Raw genomic sequence first — 26,600 nt, 5'->3', positions numbered from 1 at the left:
TGCATTATTGAACTCCCAAATGTGCAGGTATTTTTCAGTGGGCAGCAGGTGATTTTTCGAGACTTCAGAGGGACTTGGAAGTGGATACCAGCAGCTAAACAAGTGCTGGTGACATGCATAGCCCAAGATGAGAACGGCTACATGTATAGACGTCACGTGGACCAATTTCTGAGCAGCAAAGTGGCACACCTGGAACAACAGGCATTTCCATCTACTGGTACTGATGGCCGTTCTTGGACCAGCCGTGGTGGTTCCACCCCGCGCCAGCTCATGCTGACCAAAGGGACTGTTCCGACGAAGACGGCGAAGGTAGCAGTGGCCATACAGAGGTAGACTGTTCCAACTGTCCTGGCGAAGGTACCAGTGACCATCCAGAGGAGCAAAAGTTTAAGTACCGGCAGGTGGCAGGGTCATTACCAGTGGGAGCATCAACGCCAGATCACAGCAGCCGTCCTTTCAGAGGGTTCAAGCACCATCAAGAATATGAGCTAGAACAATGGGAGGGACTGCGTATGGAGCTGGTACACACACAGCCGACCTAGAATATATCCAGCACGCTGTAAGGCTTCATATAGCAATCTTAAGGGGCGAAATGTCATATAGGATGTGTGGTGTAGAGAGGTGGTAGGCCCCATGAGTTGAAGCCGGGAGCAAGATAGCTGCTTGTGAGGTTGTTAGGAGAGTGGTGGAAGCAATAACAGCGGGCTGGGAGCTGTGTAGCAAGGAGACAACAGAAATACCTTTGACATGTGGGACATTTGACTGGTGTGAGCTGAAGAATGAATTGAGGCAGGCTAGTGTTTTGTTGACAAAAACCTATCAGTCTGTGTTGTTTCAGTAACTGTTTTTAATGTTTATTGTGCTGTATGTATCCAAATGAAGGATACAACAATTGAATTCATATCTGTTACAGTGAAATCTCATTACAATATAACTGAATAAACACACATTTTTTGTTTCTTTAAGAATGAAAGTACTGAACTGTTACTGAATGTTATGCTTATATTGAAGAAACTAAAAATATATATTTTAGAGTGAGAATTATTTTACTTAGTTAATGAGGTTTCACTTTATCAACAAAGACAATTTATGCATTTTTTCAGCCGTCCTGAAAGATGTGCCAGGATCTCCGATGGAGATGCTAAAGCAACGAGAGAAGGATTCTGTACGCATGGGCCTGTATCCTAACCTGGATTACAAGGGCCTCTACAATGCATTAGTCCAGATGGTGGACGTTGTGCCCTTAGTTCAGTACGGGGCACATGGTGAGTAATTTGACGTTGTTGTTTTCCCAGAAAGCGCTTCTAGATGTGTAACAAATCTTTAGTTTGTTCTTAGATTTGGTCCAATTGGATGCATGTTTTTAAAAGATTATGTACAGTTTTTTTTTGTCAGTAATTTGAAGGTATGTGTGTTATGTAGGCAAAGTAAGATTCTATATTTGTGTCTACATTGCCGAAGGCCAATGGGTCGTCAATGAAGTGGTTCGGTTGGAGACTGGAACAGCAAACAGAAAGTGACCTTGCGAGAGGAGGTGAGCAGGCAAGCTGCGACCAATAGGGAAGGAGGCAATCCAAACGAAAAGAGGCAGGCAAGGCCTAAATCTTAAGGCCGTGATCATTAGAGATGGGAAGCCTGGGGCGTGCCAGAGCACTACGACCTTGCAGGGTAAAAATATTAAGAGAACTCCTAGTTTCCAAGTGTAGTTCGCTTTACTCTTGACCTCTGTCTGAACACCAATTGCAGCGAAACTGGTATGTGTTAAATAATATGTAGTACTTGTATAATAATATATAAAATACATAATATGTATTACCGTGTTTTCTCGCATAATCGTCACACATTTTATTCTAAAATCAAGTTTGAAAAGTAGGGGTGCGACCATTATGCGAGAAAATTTTTTTTTTTTTGTTAGATAAAGTTATTTATGAAAACAAAACCCATTCATGGAAAGTACGTTTATTTAAAAAGTGAAGATTAAAGGAGCACACCAAACAATTTAAATTAATAAGTCGTGCAACAAAAACCTTTCTTCAACTTTAAATAGAAAAACCAAAACTCTGACGCGAACGCAAAACACTTGAATCTGTGATGTGAACTAACGTGTCGTAGTACACACTTGCCACGAAAGAATGCGGGCCTTCAAATGTAGTTAACTCGGCTGTTGACAGAAAGCGCGCGTTGCAGGAATCGGCAAGATATCGATATTCGACTACGTGTGCACGCTCTATCCGGGAAGCAACATAACCAAACACCAACAATACCAACTAGCGCTTTCTACATTATTGTAAATGGTACATTGCGATGATGCAAACAAATAGATAAAACGTCTTTAAAAGAAAAATTTACATGTCAGACAACTTCGTATTTCCATTATTAAATAAAAACAGTGGAACCTCATTACTACGAGAGCTGACGATGGCGGCAAAAATTCTCGTAATAAGTTCTCGTTATAACTGAATATAAAAAATTAAAGTCAAGTTAGATTCTGCACCGTCAAAACAGTCTTTAATTTCACACCGTAACTTGAAAACGGTGCACTGTAGTGAAAAAACGTGTCGAACAAATGTTGTAGCAAATTAAATTAATAATAGAAAATGTCTCTATGGAATTTTTTGTATCTACAACGGTTTTTGATTTAATCGCAAATGAAATGGCCTGATACCGGCGCCGTTCATATCCACGGTGGGAGGGTATGTGAGCGGTGGGAAAAAAAAAAAAGAGCGAAGGAAGAAAGGAAGGGTTTTGGCTGGTCTATTTTTAGGTTTACCCCTCCGCCGACTTAGGAGGGGAAGCAACTGGCGCCGTCAACAGACAGAGAGAGGGAGGGAAAGAGAGAGAGCGCATGTTGTTTGTCACCAGTCCTTCCTCCCCTGATCCTTGCTTATACCTGCTAAGGACACAGTCCGTCTGGCGCCCACGTAGCCACGCAGCTGTGTTTACTGCGTGAACATTATTTTTTCAACTGACGGTGTTTTTCCTATTTTGAAGATGCCATTGAAATCACTCGTACTTACAAAAGGGCCAACAAGGAGGCACTCGTAATAACCGGTTTAATTTGGTATGATTTATGTAGTCAAACTGACAGTGCATTACAAAACTGTCGTAACAACGAAGGTCTCATAGTATTCTGTACTCGTAATAACGAGGTTCCACCGTAAGTGGTAATGCCTGAATAAATATTAGATTTATACTTTAAAATACATCGTTATATACGGAAAAGATACCTACACAAAGCGCTCGGCATCTAATAGCAGGACCAAAAACAACATGCGACGTTTACGCGTGAATTTATTTTTATCACAATTTTGACGGCCTAAAATATAGGTGCGACGATTATGCGAGTGCGGTGATTACGCAATAAAAGAGGGTACATAGTGTGTTGCAGATACAATGCATCTACACACACATACACCTCTCACACTTACGTATTACCCTGTATGGATTGATTCATATACATTCAGGTTATATAACTTCTTGCCACATCTACGTTACTTGTGTCTTACTAGACACATATTTACGTATTTATGTACATTTGTGGGGTCGATGATCTGCCCCCATGTCGGTATCAGGAAGGGTCTTTGGGTGAGACGAGGCTAAGTTGCTGGGGATGGTCACTGCCATTGTGGGCTTCCAAAAGAAACTGCATGTTCCCCCCCCACCTTTCCAAAAAAAAATGCATTGTACACTATGTTCTGTAACCTTAAATCTTGATCATTCTGTTACTCTCATCACTAACTTAAATATATGGTAAGATTTGCAACACACACAAAAATAGCTTCAAATTGTAACATTGGAAGTAAGCTTTTAAAATATTGCAGTGCAGTCCAGCCTGTTCAAATGTTTTGGTATAAACTTTTAACAGTTTGTCATTCCTGTCTACAACTACACTCTTTGTTATTGCTAGTGTTTCTTCTTAAAACATAAACATGTTCAAGGCACATTTATTGCATATTGGTACATAGCATACAACAGTACAATCAACTCAACTGTAAACACATCATCTACACAACAATAAAGGCCATACTCCATAGCCTTTAGTGTCAGTTTTACCTTCTTAAAAGAATTGCACACTTAAAAAATGTAGTTTATCTTACACCTGTTCCAAATGAGAACATATTAAGACAAGTTGTTTCATGATTTAACACCTGACTGCAAGAAAATAAATAGCAAGAATTCAAAAGTGATCAGGCTAGCTGGACTGCATGTACCAGGGCAGTCCTGAAGGAGGGTAATAGGGGTACTAAAGAAACTCATTCTATAGTTTTTATTTGATTTCGAATACATCAGGAATGCATTGATATAGCCATTTAAGGGGCTGTATTTTTTTTATTTCCCTACACTCCCCATGTAACGGGGAAGAAGTCAACACCACCCAAAACCCTTTGGTGACACCTCCCTACCCCCCAATCCTTGCTTTGTACGTTGGTATTACCAGCATGCCACTAATGAAAACAGTGTCCAAAGTCCAAATAATTTGAAACTGAAACATTTAAATTCCATGTTGCAATTGAATGGCATGTGGAAAGTTGTGCACATGCTGAAGTGGCGTTGCCTGTGCTTGTGCTCCGTGGCAGTTTTTGGGCAGTCGATGGTGCAGTGCATGTGCTGCATCCTGGCGTTCCTCGAGAGCGAGATGCTGGATGAGCTGCCATACATGGTGGCCGCCACGGTGCCGGCCCTCCCCAGCTCGTTGCACCAGGAGATAGTCAACGCCCTCTGCTTCTACATCTTGCCTTTCACAATCAGTGAGTCCATCTTCTCCAGCCATTTCACTGATTTGTTCCATTCAATTCAATTATCATCAAATTCTCACATGACTTTATGATGCACAGTAGTCTCCTCGAGTAACATAGTAATGTGGACCACGGCAACCTTGGATAGAGAAATTCTTGTGTAACACAGATGTAATTATAAAATAGTCTTTGTTTTCACTTTACGACACGGGGTGATGTTTTTCCAGCTTTTCTTTTGTGTAGGTTCTTTCACGTACGTTACTCCATGATTTGACAAACCAGTAAATGGCATCTTTGATGTTAATTTTTTTTAAGCTTTCGACAACAGTCGGATCTAGGTCCTCAAGCAAATGTTTCAACAGTCTCTGCTGGAAATGGCACTTAAGGGAAATGGTGCACCATCATAATAGTCAACAAAACAATAAATTTGGTAAAGATTCAGCTGTTAGAGTTTTTTTTTAAGTATTATGGCGTATAATTTATTATTTCATTTTACATTTGAAAACCAAAGTCACTTGAATTTTCTGGAATTTTTAATATTCAAGGTTCAGTAAAAAAAAACTATAAAGTATTTATTGGTGGAACTTTCGTAGGTAAATCTTCAGACACAAGAGATATGATTAAAACCATCCATAATTTTATCTGTAACCATTATTAATTTCATATTTTTAAAATTTTAATTTTAATATATGAGCTGTTACTAAATAACATGAAATTCGTTTGCGAACATGATGGTCATTTACGTTTCATTTGTAATTTAAATGTACTCCAATTTATTGTCTGGAGAATTGGCATTATTATAGTCTTTAGTTTATTGCAATTGAACCTAAGGTACAAAAGTAGTAACTGAAGTTTTAGCAACGCGTAATATATCGGTGACAATGAGTGAGTGGCCAACCGTGCTGGTCAGTAAAGACACCTTTCATCAGTTTTCCAAACTTTTTCAATGAATTTTCTCTTCATCTTTGTTCAGTGCCAGCGCTTTTTTGATTATGAAGGATAGACGAGAGAAAAGGGCCGGCGAGAGTTTCGTGGGGGAAGAGGGAAATCCCCAAGGGCTGGACACCGGGAGGGACCCGGATAAATGTTGAGACTTTTTTTAAATGCTTGGGTTAAATCTATAGGACAATAATTACAAGTTTATTGTTAATATAATTCATAGGAAGCCTTACACAAATCACATAATTATGGGAATGGTAATGTTTACAGTCTGTAGATTTTTTTTTGGCCCCTGGGCCATAGTTTCTTGTGACAGCCCTGTGGGGAATATAGTAGATATTTTGCAGGAAATCATTTTGAAGCTCAAACATGCTCTGATTAGTTAACAAAACAGTGCATTTGGAATAGTTGTACAGATTCTTGAGAACTTGTACTTAGCATAGAATTTTGAATAGTTTTTGTCGGCGAATTAGAGATATTCCCGGAAATAATAAATGCAGAGGAAACCTCAACAGAGATGCATGTGTTCCGGAAAACAAACCAAATAACTGGTTAAAATATTTTTCTAAAACTGAATTTTTGCACAGCATTAGTCACCTGTACTTAACAATATACCACCATATATTTTGTGATCACACAGAAAACATTTCCTAAATTATGGCATCTTACAGCTTACCATTAAAATGATTCTTATTAATACAGTTACTATCATAGGCTCTATATAAGGATACCAAAATATTATAGAAACAATATTGTACACAAAAATGTTAAAAATCCTAAAGATTTATATTAAAAATAAAATATAGATTGATAAAGTTATGAAATAAATTGTTTTGGCTCAGTCACATAAATAAAAATAATGATTTATTTAAAAAGAAGGAACCAACGTGAAAATCATTTCAATAAATGTTTTTTTCTTATTCTTGTAGTTTTAAGACAGTATGTTTACGAAGAGTCTAGCAGCCCAAGCATTGCAAATTACACCGTACGTTGGTAATGCTGCGGTAGCTCAGACAACAGAAAGATGGCGCAACATGCGTTACATGACCTTGGTGACCAAATATTTAACAATTTAGGGATCGTTGAAAACACATTTGTGTTATCTGATTGACTTCATTTGAGTTGTATTCACATAAGACTTTATTAATAATATTTCTCTAGTGAAGAATTTTGACTTAAGCCCTATAAACCATATTTTAACAAATTCAGTTGAGCTTAACAGGAACATCCCAAGAACCAAAATATAACTATTTCTAATGCAAACATATATTAATTATTCAAAATCTACGTTACTTCTAATACGTACCAAAAACAGGATTTCAAATAATTATTTATTTTGAATAGTGTGTGTTTAGATTGTAAATACAAAATCACTATTTACGTTAAAGTTATATGCTATAAGTATGGAACACATGATCTCAAATTTGAATAAGGCATGATATCGTAAGAGAATATACGGTTCCAGTATGAATTTTGCCAAGAATGAATATATTGTTTTTGGTGACATAAAAGAATGACTGAAAAGAAAAATTTTTTTTTAGAGAATAACATATTCTAATTAAATTAAAGCCAAGTAGAATGAAAAAATTTTAAATAAAATATTCAGACTCATACTCCTACTTATGGTTCGTTAATTTGTAATATACATAAGCTATATCCTGGTTATGGTGTCGAATGGAAAATGAAGAACAAACTATTTTTATAGGGCTAGTGTGGGTACATGCTACAATTGGGAAACATCTAGCTGTTATTGGTATTCTCGTGTAATGTTTAACAATCACATTTGTTTTACTATCTGCTTACAATACTTCTATGAATCAATTTCCTAGTGTTCTGACTTATTAAGTAAGGCCTATCCATCATTTTTATATGTTCTTTGATGATAGGCCGTACTTAATATGTCGGAACACTAGGAAATATATTCATAAAAGTACACCTATCCCTCACGTAGCACGTCTTCAGATTGCGTGGATTCATTTAGCGCGATGTGAATTTTACTGCCTCAGTCTTGAATAGCACGTCTGTAAATTTCAGTTAGCACAAAATCTTAGCAGTAAAAAAAATAAAAAAAGTCGAGCACGATGCCACAATGTCTGTTTCAGTTTCTATAAACAACAGATGTGCCGTGGGATACAGTTAGCCAAACAAGGGGGGAAGAGATGCGCGTGCAGGTCTGTCTACGCTATCAGCTGTTGTACAAATATCAGCTATGGCAAGTTAAATTGCGTCTATGGAGTGTAAAGGATAAAATGTTTTTACGTCCGCGCATATGTCGTCGTACCGTATCGTTTTCACCTGGCCACGAACTCAGTCTAGCCACTGGCAGGGAATTCACACAATCAAAAGCAACATCTGCCCATTCAGCTGCTGGTAACTGTACGTGCTCATAATGCATCGTATTCAAGTATTTGAGACAAAACTAGAAGTATTACAGCGCGCAGATTATCATGAATACTACGCTTATGTTGGTCGCACTTTAGTTTTAAGCAAGTCAACTGTGCGCACAATTGTACGAAATAAGGACTCTTACCAAAATTTTATATAAGTCTGATGCTGTTGTTTGTACTAGCGGTAATATATTTGACATAAGATACCTGAACAGAAATGAACAGATGATTCACGTGGAAAAGGTTGTTAAATGAATGTTCCAATGAAAAAAATAATCATTGGTCTGACAGGATTGGTGTGAACCAGGTGGTGATACGCAACTAAGCACTTTAATTTTGGAAAAATTAAAATGTAATTATCCGGACAGTAATATCAGTTTCACTGTCAGTAAAGGATGGATTGGAAAGGTATGCGACGTGAGTTGAATATCGCGCCTGGGCGGGCAAGTCAACCAGCCAATTGATTACTCCCGTTACACGGTGTTGAATTTGTCATACCAAGTATTAGATGGTAGGTTTATAAAGATAAATGGTGTGACATATTTATAGTTGAGTGTTATTCAACGCATTTATATTACGTAAAGTATATTTTCCTACACAATTTTGGAACACATTAAATAAATTAGCCTTGCTGTTTATGGAAACTAATGCTTCAGAATACGTGGTTTCGAATAACACAAGCATTTTTAGGAACAAATTAGTCGTGCTAAGTGAGGGATAGGTATATTGTAAGCAGATAGAAAAACAAATGTGATTGTTTAACATTACATGAGAATACCAATAACAGCTAGATGTTTCCTAATTGTAGATGTACCCACACTAGCCATATGAAAATAATTTATTCTTCATTTTACAATTGAAACCATAACCAGGAAATAGCTTATGTATATTACAAATTTAACAGACTTTTTATCTCAAACAGTTTTATTATTAGTATAGATAAACAGCTGTTTTCAATCATTTTTAACCTTATTTATCTTTTTGTCTATTAAAATACAGGATAATTATAAAGTCCATGAAACATTTCAAAAAATCAGTACAGTGAAATGGCTATGTAACAAATTATATACCACGTGAAAGAAAAACTATCAAAGTTTTTTTTTCACTAGTTAAAAATGTTCTGTGTGTCCACCTTGTGTCACATGACACACATCTAATCGATAGTCCAATTCTGCCCATACCCGACCCAGAATATCAGGAGTGATGGTAAGAGCAGCTGCTACGATGCGGTGTCTTAATTCGTCAAGGTTCTGTGGTAGAGGTGGAACATAAACACTATCCTTGATGTTTCCCCACAAGAAAAAATCGCAAGGTGTCAAGTCCGGTGATCGTGGTGGCCACAGGAGTAGCACTTGGTCAGCGGCCGCCCCACGGCCCATCCAGCGATGTGGCAACGTCTCATTCAGATAATCTCATACCACATTGTGGTAATGAGGTGGAGCACCATCTTGTTGGAAGATGAAGTCCCTGCTATCAGCTTCAAGTTGTGGCATTAGCCACAATTGCAGGATGTCGAGGCAGGTGATACCAGTGACAGTTCTCTCAGCGAAGAATAAGGGGCCATAAACTGTCTTGTTTGACATGGCACAGAACACGTTAACTTTTGGCGAATCTTGGACGTGTTCAAAAGTTGCTTGTGGATTCTCTGTCCCCCATATGCGTGTGTTGTGTCGGTTGACTCTTCCTGAGAGATGAAAAGTGGCTTTGTCACTGAAGATTAATTTGCTTGCAAAGTCATCGTCTTCAAGACGGTTCTGCATGGCAATGCAGAACTGCAGTCGGAGCAATTTGTCATCGTGGCTGATGGCTTGCAGAAGCTGCAATTTGTACGGCTTCACTCTTAATTGCTTACGAAGAATTTTCCGCACTGTTGGCTGAGGGATGTTCAATTCTGCACTAGCCGGATAAGTTGACTTCTTGGGACTCCGCACCATCACGTGCCGTACACAATCCACTGTCTGTTGTGACACGCCTGGCCGACCCGACCGTTTTGCGTGGCACAAACAGCCGTCTTCCTCAAATTTCTTGTACCACTTCATTATGCTATTGTAAACTGGTGGTGTTTTGTTAAACTTGCCACGGAAAGCTCTTTGGACACTCACTACCGATTCGCTACGGGCGTATTCAAGCACACAAAAGGCTTTCTCTGCCTAGTTCGCAGCCATTTTCAGCAACTACATGCACTAGCGCCCCTGTCGGTTGTTTTTTAAAATAGCTGTTTGGCACTACATTCAAAAAAATTTTGAAAGTTGTTCTTTCACGCGGTATATAATTTGGTACGTTATTCTTTTCCATTTCACTGTACCGATTTTATGAAATGTTTCACGGACTTTATAATTATCCTGTATATATTTTTGCAGTAGATATGTCTAAAATGTGATTTTATGAACTACATATATAAAAAACTCTTCACTAATGAAAGTAATTAATATAAGCTTTAGTTATGAGAATATAACTAAAATATTCTCAATCAATCAGTATATGTGTTTGCAGCCATCCCTAAACAAATAAAACCCTCAAATTGTTAAATATTTGGTCATCAATGTAATGTGTAACTCATGTTGCGCCGTCTTAGGTAAGTTTTACTAACATTTATTTATAAATCAGTACTTTGTAATCTGTAAAAAAATTATCTTTTAGTTCTTTGTGTAAGAGTTATTGATGTATTGCCCTTATTATAATCTCCTACAATTTGATTAGGTTGGTTGTTTTCAATTTATTGCTACATCTATGATGTCTTGTGTGTTACAATTTTTTCAGCTAGGTACAGTGATGAAGATGAAGACAATTATGCTATTCGTTCTGTTCCTGCAATAATCATGATGGTGTTTCAGTATTCACAGAATCCAGGTAAATATTAATATTTTTGTTTTATCTTGACGTCAACCGGGCCTGCGTCCCAGAAGCCTGGTCAGCCTCCACCACCTTTCCCCTCACCACCTGTCCCACTTCCTGTATTGGCAGCTGCTCCGTCTTGAGTACGTAGTCGGGTGAAGGTGTTTGAATAGCGGGCCACAGACGTCAAGAGGGCGCTGTAGCAGCAGTGCACCACACCCCTTTGACTAGAGATAAACATTGTAATTCTTTTTTTGCTTATTTTTCCCCAAGTGGCGTGTGACGGCAGATCGGCCGGGAGTGTTTTATGTACTTTAAGTAATTAATATTTAGTTAAGGCATAAACAACGAAAAGACGTTACGTACCGAACATGCACGAGGCGAACCGAAGTCTGCCGAAGCTGGACTGGTTATCGTTAATAATAAATTGTTGTAATTTTATTTAATAGTTATTATCATGCATTAGGTGTAATCTAATTATTAAGAGTGTTTTTTGGTTTACCTGTAGCTTTGTGGCACGTAATCGTAAATAGGTATAACGGTAATTGGTTCGGCACGAAGACGCCATGTTAGGCTAGCAGAGCCCTGAGCTCACCCGAGTCCTTCGCCAGCGCCGACCGAGAGCAGACGCATCAGCACCCCGGGGACCTCACCGCTTGCCTGCACTGCTAAGTAATTCTGTTATAAAGGCAATATTTACCCTTTATAGAAAGTAAATATTTAATTTCCTTTAATATTTATTTTGTTTAATTACGTTTTATTCCGTATGTTTATATTTGTAATCTATGGTGGATTCAAACTGTAAATTTCTTTGGTTATCGTTTTGTCTATGTATTACTCTATGCTAATTTTTATTTTAAATTATTGTCAAGGCTAGGATAGCAGTATTTTTTGATTGAAACCACTATTAATTTAAAGATGAACAATGACAGTAACGGGTAGTAATTTTACTAGTTTTGTTTAATCAACAAACGTAAGAAAGTCGTTTATTAGTGACGGGGAAAAGATTCTTTTAGAACGAATTGAGACTTGATGAAGGCAACATCTAGAAACGCAACGATTTCGACATTAATTTAGAATGGAATATTTAGAGAAGAATTGAAACTGTTTATGAATGTCAATATTAACTGAGATGTGGAAGGAACTAATCAATTTAATCAACGAAGATAAAACTTAGACGTCAAGAATCTAAATAATTATTAAGAAGAGAAGTCGACGAATATCCAGATTCAAGAGATCGTCCAATGACCGTAAATTGCTTGGAAACTACGAAGAATAAATGCCGTTGATCATCCTGAAGAAAGAAGAATCCTGTCGAAGAATGAAAAGTCGCAGTTCGAGCCCGGGAAGAATGACCGTCGTGCAGTCCAGCCCAGTTGCAGCCCACAGCCCGAGGGATGGAGTCGTGACGGCGCGTATTCCTGCCGCCCGCTAGAGACCGGAGGAGCAACACCAAGTTCGCAGTCCTGATTGAGGCGAACCAAGGATTCTCCGAGAACCTACACGTCTCGTGGGTATCCTGCAGCAAGGTTTGGTCCCTTACCCCAGCACCCGAAGACTTGCTGATTAAAGAAGTACTCTAACGAATTACGATTTAAACAAGACGAACAATTTTTCACCGAACTAGAATCTTTTATATTATCGAACATATTCTTTGTATAGAAAGACTGTGTACTTGTTCATCTTTAGATTTATCATTCAAATTCCGGAATCGCGATCCCGAAATAAATAATATTAGATAGTATAGATGGAACTTGATATTGAAAGAACATGTTGCTATTTTGTTTGACGGGTACTGCAAGTTACGTACCCAGTAGTCCACGCTCTGCCGGACTGAAGTTAGTAAAATAAATAACATACTAATAATTAACATTTTATCTTAAAGAGAACTTACTCAAACGAAAGAATTGTTAGAGGCTTTGAAGTCGAGAGTAATAACAAATTCCATCTGTATTTTAAAATAAATTATTTTAGTTAAATTTATTTATATAAAGCGTGATAAGTGCCTATCAAAGTGTATTGTCACCGTCTGCATAAACATTACACGCAAATATAAATATTACATTTGAATTTGTTTACACGTTATTACAAGGTCTAGCCACGAGATTAGTATTTAACATACTTTTGGACACACTGTAATTTGACTTTCAGACACAAACTTCTAGACACAATTCTTAAAACTGAGAGATTTAGGCTAGAGAAACTGAAATTATTAACTACATTAAAGAATTTCAATATTTACACTAGCTGACTCTTCACTGTTAAAATTTAATCATCTTAAATCTTTTTGTTTGTAATTCCTCGGGGCTTCTCTCAGTCTGGGGGACTTTTTAAATAAATTGTATGAGCGACCACGATGGTCCTTTTTATGCTAATTACCTAATTGTAGAGTGTGACCACATGGTCAGGTCGCACCACGTGAACCGATTCGTGCCGCAGGCGTTGTGTGATATAATCAAAGGTGTAGGCGAAGTAGCAACTAATAAACCAGGGCATACGATTTTATTTGTATTTGTTTATTTCAACCTCCTGAGTGTGACGGCGTGTGGGACGCCGTAAGAGCCCACTGCGTAGGTGAAGAGCGTACCCGACGCTGAGAGCGGACCAGTGGCGAGTACTAGGATTGGCTTTAGGGGGGTTAAAATCACGCCACACATGGGCGATGTCACGGCCCTGAAAAAGAGTCTCTCCCGGTTCTGTGCCCCTTGCATGGTGGCGCCCACAAATTAATCTCAGTACATGTATCGACGCGAACCCCCGCTTAGCATAAGGACAGTTAGGCAGCGGCCATGTCAATCTCATTAATTTTTAGGTTTCTGTATATAACAATGCGGCACTCGATTGAGGTGCCAACTCCTATTGCTTACCGATGGACTTTTTATGTGTGTCCATCATCTTTCGTCTTTTTTTCCTACCTTACCAACAAACCACTAAGCAATGTTTTCATTGACCGGATAATTGTGATGTGGGTGTTGCGAAGTTATTACTGTTACACTCACTTGTGAAAATGAGAAATAAAATAAAACAATTCTGAAAACCCTTAAATTCAGAATATTGTGTTTTACTTATCTCATTATTACATGTGTAACTATATTTGCCCGATTTAAAAGCTGTTAACATATGATACTCATAATGAACGCTTTTCTCATGTACATATATTAGTGCAGTTATGGATTTGAGATAGTATATGCAATAATAATTAATTTAAATAAAACAAAATATGTTTTAAAACTTGTGTTCTGTATTTAAATACTGCAAAATAATTGTGTGATCTTTTTATATATTCAAACATCAGCTAGGGATAAAGTTAGACAACATACACATTGCAATAAAATGTCAGATTACTTACGTATATACTCTGTAAATTCTTTGAACAGTTATTACTTACATGCAGGACGACCCATTGAGAAGCTAATTTAAAATTTGCATTCATCATGAGAGTAGGTATCAGCCTCAAATGTACACATTGTTTACGGGGATAAATATACTCGGCGTAACTCAGGGATAGGGTGGATGAAGCTCTGGTGTTACGGACTCCTGGTGCTGTTCTTTGCCAGATCAGGATAGAAGCCAACTCGCTGTGTATAAAATAAATACCTACAACAACAACTCTGTAGAATGTATGACAACTGGAATGATGCTCTCCTCCGTCATGTTGGCCTGTTAATTGCTATAAAGGGTTGTTCTCACCCATGACAAGATATGTAAAAACTGGTGTCTTGAAGCACACACTGGCGGACATCGACCTACGAGGATGTGCTATGGAAGCGACTACGACTACCCAAGTCCGTGTGAAGAAAGACTTCCCTAACATGTACTGCTTGCAAAACTACATAGACTCGCGGTAGCCGTGCAGCTGCATGTCTTTAGTGCGGTATCTCTGGATCAGCGGGACCGACCCTCACACTGGAGACGTACTTCCGCCGGACAACGAGCAACTATGCTAGGAGGAACGATGGAAGAACCTCAGCTTCCTACTTGACAAGGGGATAAAATACAGGAAGACTGCTTTATAATGTGCACTGATGCTGAGACGTCTCGTCGGTGTGCAATTAAATAATTCAGAGCCCGAACGTGGGTTCCACAGACATTAGGCATCCCTGAATTATTGAAAATTATGATGAAAGAATAAATAACTTTAAGAAACAACTCTTTTACTGCCATATATATAAAGATAGCTGCATACAGTTAACGGGATACTGTTAGTTTTGCTTGGGTGTGCACCCAACTATTTATAAACTAGAAATAGGTGTGAAAGTTAATAATATGCTGCAGCGTGAAATAGCAAACATGTTTACAATGAACATCATGTTACATAATTGTATTACTGAGCATTGAACTAGTTAAATTTCTACTAAGCATGTCTCAAAAAGGTATACAATATAAGAATATGATAAAATAAGTATACGCTGCCTAATGTCCAAAGGCGTGTTATTTGAATTAGGAAGCAGTCAATATTTAACACCGCACAAAGAACCGTAATGAAGAATGGCAAAAAATATATTTAAAAAAAAAGTCTCTTATTGTGATTAAAGTTTTAAATTTAATCAAAATTTGCACCGACAATGAGAAAGCGGATGCATCGACGTGTCGGGATAATATTTCGTTAAAGGTGTTCTCAGTGATTTGTATATGACAATTTTTTTTAACACTTTTAAGAAAAAACTTCACACAAGCCCACCGACCTTCACATAGTCACTTCCACATAAACTTTTCTGTAATCCGTGATAAACATCTTGTTTTAAACAGCTCAATCATCATCCTACTTTTAGTCTCTGCTACTAAACATACGCAGGAATAACATAGATCTACATGTGCTTGATAAAGCTTAGTTCGTCAGGTGAATTACTGTTAACACGTCTTGCTGCGTGGCACAAGCTGTAGGAGTTCCGACACTACGTACTCCGCTACCAGCTAGCGGGGAGCCTGGTTCGTTAGCACAGCTAAATGCACCAGCGTCTTGGCAGATTAACAAATAAAAACTTGACCGTAAGTTATTTATGCTAGAGGCAAATTGATGCATAATGTGTAGCGACTATAATTTCACGCAATTCAGTCCTCCGGAACGATACTGCGTGGCAGGAAGACATAAATAAAAAAAACTATTATCGTGCTGCTTAAAGTTAATGGTTTGATCGTCACACGAATCCACTACAAAAAGGCCTGAAATCCAGACCAAATTGTTTAAGTCGTCCACCTTACTTGTTTGCTCTGGACTGCCATGTAGTAGATTTTCCACGTCTCCCCCATGACAAAACTCGTTCAGGCATAGTAGCTGCTCCAGCTGCCAAGTCCAATGCCACATCTAGACCAGGGCGTCGCAGGCGGCTACCGCAGTTTGTTGCTTGAGGACTGAAGACCTAAGACCCAGTGACGTGGTCGCGACGTCCGCTTGCTCGTAGCTCGGCTCGCAGCGCCGATCACCACGCCTCGCAGCGGCCAGGGAACACAACAACCAGATCGCGTCATATTGGCGGTAGACACGAGTACCAACCCCTCCTACCTAGCGTTAACAAACTAGACACAGAGTCTAAAACTAAGTGCCATAGCAAATTACAAAGCAAAAAAAAAATCTCAATTACAAATCTTAATCTTAATCTTAATTATAAACAATAAATTGTTTGAGGCGGGACTACACGCCTCAATGCAAAACATAGCAGGAAACGGAATGTCCAATCTTTAATATGCTTTACAGCAAAGATGAAATGAATCCCATTATAAATACCATTTGAAGGAACTGCTACGAATTAACCTTGAGTGGTACCACATGCACATACTTAATACTTAAACACATGACAAAGATATTTTAACATATTTACAGATAAAATACATCTATGGTGCTGACGCAATAATTAAGTTAAACATGTAAACATATCCTAATGTTTACAGTTACCATAGTTTTCTGGCATACTAGATAAATTGACGAAAAAGTAGTTGCATTGGTCAGCTGTAGTAAGTTGATTTGGTCAAGGGATTTGCTTTCAGATGAGAAAGTGATAAATGGGCAATACCGTGTCGTAGCATTGCAAACCCTTGCGCGCTCAACGTATAAAAAATTGGCGTAAATAATTTTCAGTATTGTTAGGTTTTCTGTTTCAATGTAAAAAAGTTTGATTAAATGTTTCAGAGGTAGTGCTATGTTAGTAATATGTTGTTTTGCTCATATTTGTTATTAGATTATGTTTTTAAGTATGTCTGTTAATTTACTTAATTTAAACTTTCATAGCCACTAAAAGTCATTATTACCTTTTTGACTGGTTGGTTGGTTAATTTGTCAGGTTTAGTCATGTATTTTTCTTTACTTGTTTTGTCTTTCTTTACTTTATTCAGTAAACAATTCAACAAGGTTTATGTTCCAAACCAATCCACCTTTATTCACACCTAGCAATTGTAGCAATGTAGTAAATTTTGTTTGTGATACTCAACTTTACACCTCGGGAATTGTTAACTTAATGGTATTCACCAGTACATCCTCCAATATTTAATATACATAGAAGCCCCATAGAAAATAGTAAAGGAGGTGGTACAAAGTGGGAGCATTTAGTGTGGTTCTTTTTGATTATTATGGCTCATTAGAAATCTTAAGTAGAATGGTGGAAATTAAATCGTCTTAATTTTACATTGTTTACATACAATAATATTATTTTATTTTATTTTATTTTATTTTTTTTTTAAACTGCCTGCCCGCGTTTTTAGTAAATGTCCAATGTTTATATTTCACACATTTATGGCGACCACTTACCACTGTGAGAGTTTTAAGTTTCATATAACCTTTAGGGGATGAGTGTTCATATTTTCTTCCTATGCGAATGTCAGTCATTCCTTTCTATTCTACACTTGGTTATTGTTTAAGCTTTAGCGTCCAGATTCAATTGGATATGTTATCTCTAACGGTACTACGACTACCTTTAAAATCACAAGTTATGGAATTTAGTTACATAATAGTTTTGGGTCATTCCATATGAAATCAACCAGAGGCTTTAACCTCTACACCTTAGATTTTCACGTTTTTTTGTATATTGGTAATATCAACTAAATACATTATAAAACTATTTTATTTTAAAAAAAATTTTGAGTAGTTTTTTTGGTATAAATTTTTGAAAATTGCACAAATTGCCAATTTTAGCAATGTTTTGATCACTCAAATACTTGTAGGTTTCCAACTAATGGTGCTAGAAGGCTGTTTGACAGCTCATTTTAAAGGTCATTGAATGGGCTTCAATTTGATATGTAACATGACCAACTTCAGAAAAAATTTTTTTTATTTGTTTTCAAAATTTTTAATATTGAATTTCTAAAAAACGCCATTTTAGATTTTTTTTTAAAAAAAGTATGTTATTCCTACATATATTGGTTAGATTTGTGCCAAATTTCAAGGTGGAGAATCAATGGGATCATGATAAATAAAAATGAGAAGTTTAGTAGATGCTTAAGGGGGCATGGTAGATAAATAAATGCTTTAAGCGCCAGTTGGACGTTATAGGTTTTTGGAAGACAACATTGAAAAACTGCAAAACAACAATCCTACATAATGTTATTTGCCAACTTTATTAGCAGACGTCCCAAAAAGACAATTCTCGAGCGTTGTTTCTTCCGCAGCAATTAAATGTTCAAAATTACCAAGGCAGAAGTTTTGTCTTCAAGTAACCTTCAGTTTATAATTAATTCATTTAGCTCTGGTTTAGATACCATGCTGCCTTAAGAAATAGTTGCAGCAAGGAAGAGTAGCATAATTTTACATCAAATTTTGACTTAGTAAAGTATTCAAATTTTATTGTTATAGACTAATTTTTTTTTTACAAATTATAAAACACGGATAACAAATCTTACTTTACATTCATCCAGTGTTCTTTGATTAAACATTTGATCAATATGATAATACAAAGCACGTGATCTTGCTGAACAGATGTAGCCTAAGTTATAACTGACAATAAAAGTTACTGTGAAATATGATAACTTTTGGTGGCATGCATTTATATTGGCAAAAAATAATGAGAATAATGAAGTTAAAGTCAGTTTTTTACATCCCAAAGAACCTGCTGCTTCCTTTTTTTTATCCAACACCAAGAGCCGATATACTAGACATTAGAACTGAAGATGATCTTAAAAAGGCTGAACCTTGTACAGCAACTGGGAGAACTTTTACACTCACTAAAGAAGAGATTGTAGACATCACACCTGCTTGAACGAAGTATGCCACAACCTAAGTGAAAACTGTAAATAATTAAATATATACTAAACAGATTTTTTTTCATGAGCAATTATATGTTTTGTCAGTTATAACTTAAGCTACATCCTTTTAGCAAGATCATGTGCTTTGAACTTAGGCTACATCTGTTCAGCAAGATCACGTGCTTTGTATTATCATATTGATCAAATGTTTAATCAAAGAACACTGGATGAATGTAAGGTAAGATTTGTTATCCGTGTTTTATAATTTGTAAAAAAATTTTAGTCTATAACAATAAAATTTGAATACTTTACTAAGTCAAAATTTGATGTAAAATTATGCTACTCTTCCTTGCTGCAACTATTTCTTAAGGCAGCATGGTATCTAAACCAGAGCTAAATGAATTAATTATAAACTGAAGGTTACTTGAAGACAAAACTTCTGCCTTGGTAATTTCAAACATTTAATTGCTGCGGAAGAAACAACGCTTGAGAATTGTCTTTTCGGGACGTCTGCTAATAAAGTTGGCAAATAACATTATGTAGGATTGTTGTTTTGCAGTTTTTCAATGTTGTCTTCCAAAAACCTATAACGTCCAACTGGCGCTTAAAGCATTTATTTATCTACCATGCCCCCTTAAGCATCTACTAAACTTCTCATTTTTATTTATCATGATCCCATTGATTCTCCACCTTGAAATTTGGCACAAATCTAACCAATATATGTAGGAATAACATACTTTTTTTTAAAAAAAAATCTAAAATGGTGTTTTTTAGAAATCCAATATTAAAAATTTTGAAAACAAATAAAAATTTTTTTTTTCTGAAGTTGGTCATGTTACATATCAAATTGAAGCCCATTCAATGACCTTTAAAATGAACTGTCAAACAGCCTTCTAGCACCATTAGTTGGAAATCTACAAGTATTTGAGTGATCCAAAACATTGCTAAAATTGGCTAGTTTGGCATTTTTCAAAAATTTAATACAAAAAAACTACTCAAGATATAAATTTAAAAAAAATGGATTTATAATGTATTAAGTTCTTATTATCAAAATACAAAAAATCATATAAATCTGAAACATGAAGTTTCAAAATTAATTTTTCTTTGGTTGATTTGATATGGAATGACTCTTTTATCTTTTTTGAGTTAACAGGAGCTTTTCCCTAATATGCTAACATGTTATTCCAGGTTACATATGTTTCTTTTGAAGCAGTTTCCTGTCCCCTTTTGGTGTGTTTAGTGTGGCCTCATTTTTTTTTTTGCGTTATGTATACCTCGGCTGTCATTTGCGCCACCATTGCGCTCAGAGTACCGAAGCTCGTGATATCAAGGCCTCGCCCCCCTTATCTTTTTCATCACCAGTACCTTCCACGCGACCAGCTGTCGCGATGTCATACGTGCTTGGCCTGTGCAATAAATCTCCGTACCCTAGCTTCCGCCCACACAGTGTGTGTTTGTAAACACACACGTATCTCTCACGTGTTTTAGAATTTAGAACCATGGCATTTTTATCACCTCAGTCCAATTGTTCTTACTACAGTAAAATTTTGGGTGTTGATAAGTTTTTTAATATTTGGGAACTTAAACATTTTTTTTTAACTTAAGTTAATATAGGTGCCTTTTTTTTTTTTTTTTTTTTCAAACTGACAGTACATCCTATTTTATCTCCTGGCTTAAAATTTTTTTTACATGTTCAGATGTTATGCACACTAAAAGTACAGTTGTGTCACAAATATGTTAATATTTATTTTAGTCTGCCAACTTGTAAATGTTCACACTCTTCTGTGAAGAAATACACTCACAACTTTGAATTATTATTTAATTTTTTTTATTCTCTCTTGTTAAAGCTCAGTAATGCCAGGTTATATTACTGATTAGAATTTACTGAGTCTATACAATTTTTTTGTTAAATTTTTCTTAAATACAACTGACTGTGAGCGGGAGCAACTGAAAAGGAACATTCTGTTTGGAAGACTTGAGTTGTATTCTAACTTCTGGTGAACAAGAAGTTTTGCTCATTTGATAGAGACTTCCAATAGTTCTACAAATGGTTTGTGCAAGAAATATAAAGAAAGAGCACGAACATTAATTTTATGATGGACCGTTAAAGAACTGTCGTTATTGGTAGGACAAACTTTTGAGTGAATTATTCGTCGATACTGAGTTATGGAGTCAGTTAAGGTATAGACTCCACCAATATAATTCTATGGGACATGTGGATAACAAAGTCAAGAGCCTCATTGTCAAACTATGCTTGAACTACAAGATTCTGGAATATTATGACAACGACCCATCTGAGTGCTGTGAGTTTTTCAACAGTTTTTTCAAGAGGACTCTCTGTGTCTGCGGCGAGCCACCACTTTGAATTATCTTCAGTTTTGTGAGCACACCTCATCTAACATTCACTGCTACTGCGATTCACAAGGTCAACCGACAACCAGAGACTGCTTCTCTCAACAAGTCAAGGTTGTAATTATTTCCCACAGTTGGACTCTCAACAAAATTCACATTGCATTGTGGCGAAATAAGATATGATACATGGTATGTAAAAATTGTAATTTTGTTCTAGGGTAAATGTTGTGTTATATGATATTAGGTAACTAACATTCTCCTTCGAAAAGCTATACAGTTAACTTTGATATTTGCTGCTTCAATTTAACTCTTTACATGAATTGCTAATAGATGTTTTGAAACCATATTGTAATGTAGACTCCTTTACTGTTTCTTACTATATTCCGGAGGTGATCACTAATTATTAACATTCTGTTCTTTATTTACTGTACTTACTGTCTATTTGTACAAAGATAATTTGTAATATTTCAACATTATCACTAGGGACAATATTTTACTATTTTATTTTTGGGACGATTTTGTTTTTACAAAGCTAGAAACAAAGGGAGGCAACCCCGTGGGCCAACTGACCAATGACAAGACAGTTTTCAGTACCTGACCATATAGGAAAAAATACTGAAAAATGTTTTTCTATAAAAGTCTGGGAAGACACATCACACCACCTCAAGGCTGGTGAGGCAGCGCCCAGCCAAAGTTCCAGTCTATTGTTGCGCAGTCATGCACCCACGTGCTGGGATTTTTCCAACAACGCACTAACTTGAGGCGTGAAAAATAATTTGCTGGCGATAGAGCTCGCGCCTGTCTTCCTTTCTTTTGAAACCTTCTAGAATGTTCTAGAATGTTACACAGTCTGACTGCAAAGAATATGCTTTAAAATTTGACAAAACGTAATTAATACACATGTTAACTTTAAGTGATTAAGTAAATTACAATGAATAAGACACACTACATTCAGCTTTATATAGAACCTAACCCAACTCAATAATAATATTACAGCACAAACAATATGACTTAAATTACTACACCTAATTAGAAGAAACATGAGGACAAAAAAAAACATTCTCAGTCAAAGTGTTATTGATAATGAGAGCAGGATTTTTGTGATGTTGCAGCAATTCAGGTACATTGCTGCAGAGTTACAACTTAAAATAAAATAGACACATACTATGCTTGCGGGATCCTGAAATAACATATATACTTGGGGGTAGAAGAAAGATAGTTTACAATGTGAATTACTGTTATTAAGAGAACAAGGCTGTGTTATGGTATTCGTACCATGCTATTTAAAAACATGTCGCACGCAAGTCACTGGTGGGAGGTCAAAAGTGCTATGATGATAGGAGGGGTGTGAGGGTGTGAGGGATGATGACATATAGGGCTCTTTGAAGGTGAAGCCTTGAACTATGTCAAAGTACATGTCTAGTTTTCAACATGTTTGTTGGGACAGCTGGTAGAATGTTTTTCAATTTTCTCTTATGTGCATTAATTTTTGTAATAAGAAATTGAACTACATGAATCCTGCAGTTTTTGACATATAAAATGTTAATGTGATAAAACGTCTGTTTTGGTTTACCAGCTCACCACTGCCAGCTTCTGGAGAGCCTGATGACTTACAAGAGGAATGTTGTGAAGGACCTTCTGTGTGTCATTGCTTACGGAACGCTTAACGCCAGAGCATCAGCTGCCAAGCTCCTCTTCTACTATTGGCCAACTTTCAATCCCAACTTATTTGATCGAAGAGTTGTGCTGCAGAAGTTTACAAGTACGTGTACAAGGCTGGGTTTATGAACAATGCAAGAAACAAATGACGCAAAAATTCAAATACATTTTCAAATACCAGTTTATGAACTACACAAGACAAAATCCCAATGCAAGCTTTAGCCAACTTTTAACTTCTTACCTTTCAGCTTGCTTCTCCATCTTCAATATTTGAAGTGAAGTGTTCCAGAAAATTTTAAAGATTCAGACAGGCATAATGTTCATAGAAGGCTACAATTTTTGCTATCAACTGTATCAAAATTTTACTTACTAAACTATGCAGATTGTAAGCAAATTTCCCTTTTAAATCAAACTATGAAGAATTCTGCATGCTTTCATACTAAAAAAAAATATTTATAAAAGGAAGCCTAATAAATAAATTTTTTCCTATAATTTTGCAGTTTCAAGTTGAAGGGTTGGTGATGTCTTATGACTTGTGTAGCACTGTGTTCTTTTCTGTTTCTTGCACGCTGCAACCTTGCACTTTTGCATTTCTTGCAAAGTTTATAAACCGTACTCAAAAGTGACACATATGGTTTTTCGCATGTAGTAATGAAAACATCTGTATCATGTTTTTTGGTAGTGTTCTAGGAAAATACGTTCTATTTAGTTTCCTTCCCTGTTACACACACCCTTTTCTGGGTAGGATGTGCATATTATTGGTTGGAGCTTTTGATAATCATAGACCAATTACCTCCTGTTTGGCTAGGTGGTTTGACCAATCTAGGAACTTCTTGGGTGATTGGCTGGAGTCATTGGCCAAACAGTGGGGACTTTGCTTCTAGTTAGTTTTTGTAAGCTCATTTTAGACTTGGCTACATTTAAAGGAAGGTTCCCGAAATCTTCTCATTTTACATTCCACTTTACTGTTCAAGTTTGAAGGAGGTTTTCATATTTTTTGCTTCTCAGATTTTTTTTTTGTGTACAATGATGGTGGTTTTGTGTTTTTTTTTCACTGATGTGTTCTTAAATTTGGGAGATGAATCTCCTGTCATTTTGTAGTATGTAACGGTTTTGAACTTAAAATTCTTGTATTCTCCAGCAAGGTTTCATCTCCTTTGTATTTTCTGATACCCGGTTCCCTTCAATTTGGTTTATGATTTTTAAAATTGAATAACTGCATGTTGTGTATATACAAAGCTATCCCAAAAGAAAAACTGCCAATATCTTTCTTCTAACTAAGCTGTAATCCCTTGCATAAAAAGGAATTTTCAAGTAAGTGGTATATTGTTTAGAAAACCCCTAGGAATTTAAAGAAATATTTTGATGAGTAGATAGGAAAGATAATCTTTATTTTTTGTGCAGATTTGGTGCCATTTGTGTGTCAGCGAGACATGTGTCCCAATCAAGGGAACACGGAGGCTGCCAAACTGTGCTACGACCACTGCATCTCCATAACGTTTGCCAGCGACCGGTCCCCGCCACTCTACCTGTGCATCGAGTGCGCCAACGAAATACACAGGGAACACCCCAACCAGATGTTCTATGATATCTTGCACCCAATGCAGCAAGTTTCAATGACATGTGAGAACAAGGTATAGTGCACGCCACAGTTACAGTCTATGCGAAACTTTTGAGATGAACTATCACTAGATATAAACTTTCATTATGCTAACGGTTCTTGAAGAAATACCATTAAAAAGTAATATGCTTTTATGCTGTTTATTTTAAATATAGCCAAATTAAACTTTCTTCCAATACATGTATGAGTATAGTTCTTAATATGTTTCTTGTGCATAATATAAGCTCTGAGTTTTAATCTTGTCAGTCGGCACTTGTATGCTATATACGGGCAGCAACTGGACTTTAAGATAAAAACATTTGCACCCATTGCATATTGTTATATTTTCATAACTTAATTTTTATGATTTGTAATTATATCTCATAATGTATGATGTGTTATGAGGTTGATTGAGCAAGACATGTAGGTTTTAGTTATTTTATATGAGGCATTAAAATTATAAAGGTTATATAGTTGTTCAACAGATTGACACTATAAAATAGATTAAATAGTCACACGGTGGTTAAGAATTTAAGAAAAAAATAAATAAATGAAAATAAATGAAACTAAATCAAATCAAAAACTATAGAGTTTTCTTTAACTTCATTGGGAGGCATACTGTAACTCGGAGGACATACTCGCTTAGGCTAACAAGAGGTTTATTCTTACAATACCACTTAACTTCATAAAATAGTTTTCATTCTATCGAAATGAATGGGTCCGTCATCCTGTACGAGATCTCTAGAGAGAAATAAATGGCGATACTTACCTCGCGGCCTGTTGTGACAGTGCGCTCTCCTAATCATGGCCAGTGGCTGCGCCAGAGCACAGCCGGACAAACAAACTACAAAAAAATGTGCAATCTGCAAGCCTGCAGTGCGCCATGCTTGCCCCGTGCCCCAATTACATGGTCACGCCACTTGCGCCGACGAGTGAACAGAGCAGCCAGCCCAGAGTCCTTCATTAAAGTCCCCAAATTTGATTTCAAAAACCCTAGAAAATTTTCAATTGCGACAATATACTATACAGGTTGTATACTAAAATGACAGAAAAAGAGAGTAAGGCGTTGCTAAGTATTATCTGAACCTCGTTGAACGGAGCTGAGGTTTCAGAGCGAGCGGCCAGGGTTTGATGCTCGGCGAAGTGGTGTTAACGAGGCTTGACGCCGCTCCTCGTGGTGATGGCAGCAGGTGAACGTCCAGGGATGGAAGCATCTGTTTGATCTGGTTCCTTGAGGAGAGTGCGCCTTCGGCAATGTTTTGCAATTTCATGGCGTGCTGTTCTGGTTTGAGGATTGTTGCCGGCTGCTCTTGTGACAGTCAGCTACATTGCACTTATTGTTGCGACGGACTCCTTGAAGCTGTTTTGCTTCTCATGTTAATGGTAGTGGCATAAGTCTCTCATAACAATATGCAGACACAATCCCAAATAATTCTGAGATATGTTGTGAAAGAGTTAAAGTTTTATAACAATGAAACATACTTATATGTTGAAATAAAAATGCTGTTACAAAATTTTTAATATTAAATTGAAAAAAATTCAGAACATTAGACAGGCATATTAAAACTGTGTATAATTTGCTAGTCTTGAAAATGTTAACTATGCCAATTTTCATTTGTAAAAAACTTTTCTCTCGTTTTAATGTAATTTGTGGATATTTTTGCAGAACTGTCGATCGTCAGACAAGTATGCCATTTCAATATGTTTCTCTACGGAATGTGCAAGCTACAATGGGAATCATCCTATTCGCTATTGCCAGCAGTGTCACAACATAAGGCATAACAACCGACGTGGAGGTGACCACATCTTCCACATGTGTCTGCCTCCACTGGGCGAAATGAATGCTGAAATGCAGACGTACATGGTAGAGTCCGTTGTCAGGTAAATTGATCAGTTATCCTGAAATTCACTCCATCCTTA

General features: G+C 36.8%; 1 protein-coding gene across 1 annotated transcript in view; it reads left to right on the top strand.

Moving 5' to 3' along the window:
• Positions 1-26,600, top strand: part of LOC134543264 (protein unc-79 homolog) — a 250,667-nt gene that overhangs the window by 9,700 nt on the left and 214,367 nt on the right. Inside the window, exons 3-8 of the mRNA XM_063388179.1 lie at positions 1,104-1,265; positions 4,578-4,748; positions 10,823-10,912; positions 22,998-23,183; positions 24,485-24,714; positions 26,347-26,561. Coding sequence (XP_063244249.1) covers positions 1,104-1,265; positions 4,578-4,748; positions 10,823-10,912; positions 22,998-23,183; positions 24,485-24,714; positions 26,347-26,561 — 1,054 coding nt within the window. The remainder of the gene's footprint in view (positions 1-1,103; positions 1,266-4,577; positions 4,749-10,822; positions 10,913-22,997; positions 23,184-24,484; positions 24,715-26,346; positions 26,562-26,600) is intronic.

The sequence above is a fragment of the Bacillus rossius genome, chromosome 1, assembly GCF_032445375.1.
Source record: "Bacillus rossius redtenbacheri isolate Brsri chromosome 1, Brsri_v3, whole genome shotgun sequence".
NCBI classification, from domain to species: Eukaryota; Metazoa; Arthropoda; class Insecta; order Phasmatodea; family Bacillidae; genus Bacillus; species Bacillus rossius.
The sequence above is the reverse complement of the archived record's forward strand: the minus strand, read 5'-3'. Positions and strand labels throughout refer to the sequence as shown.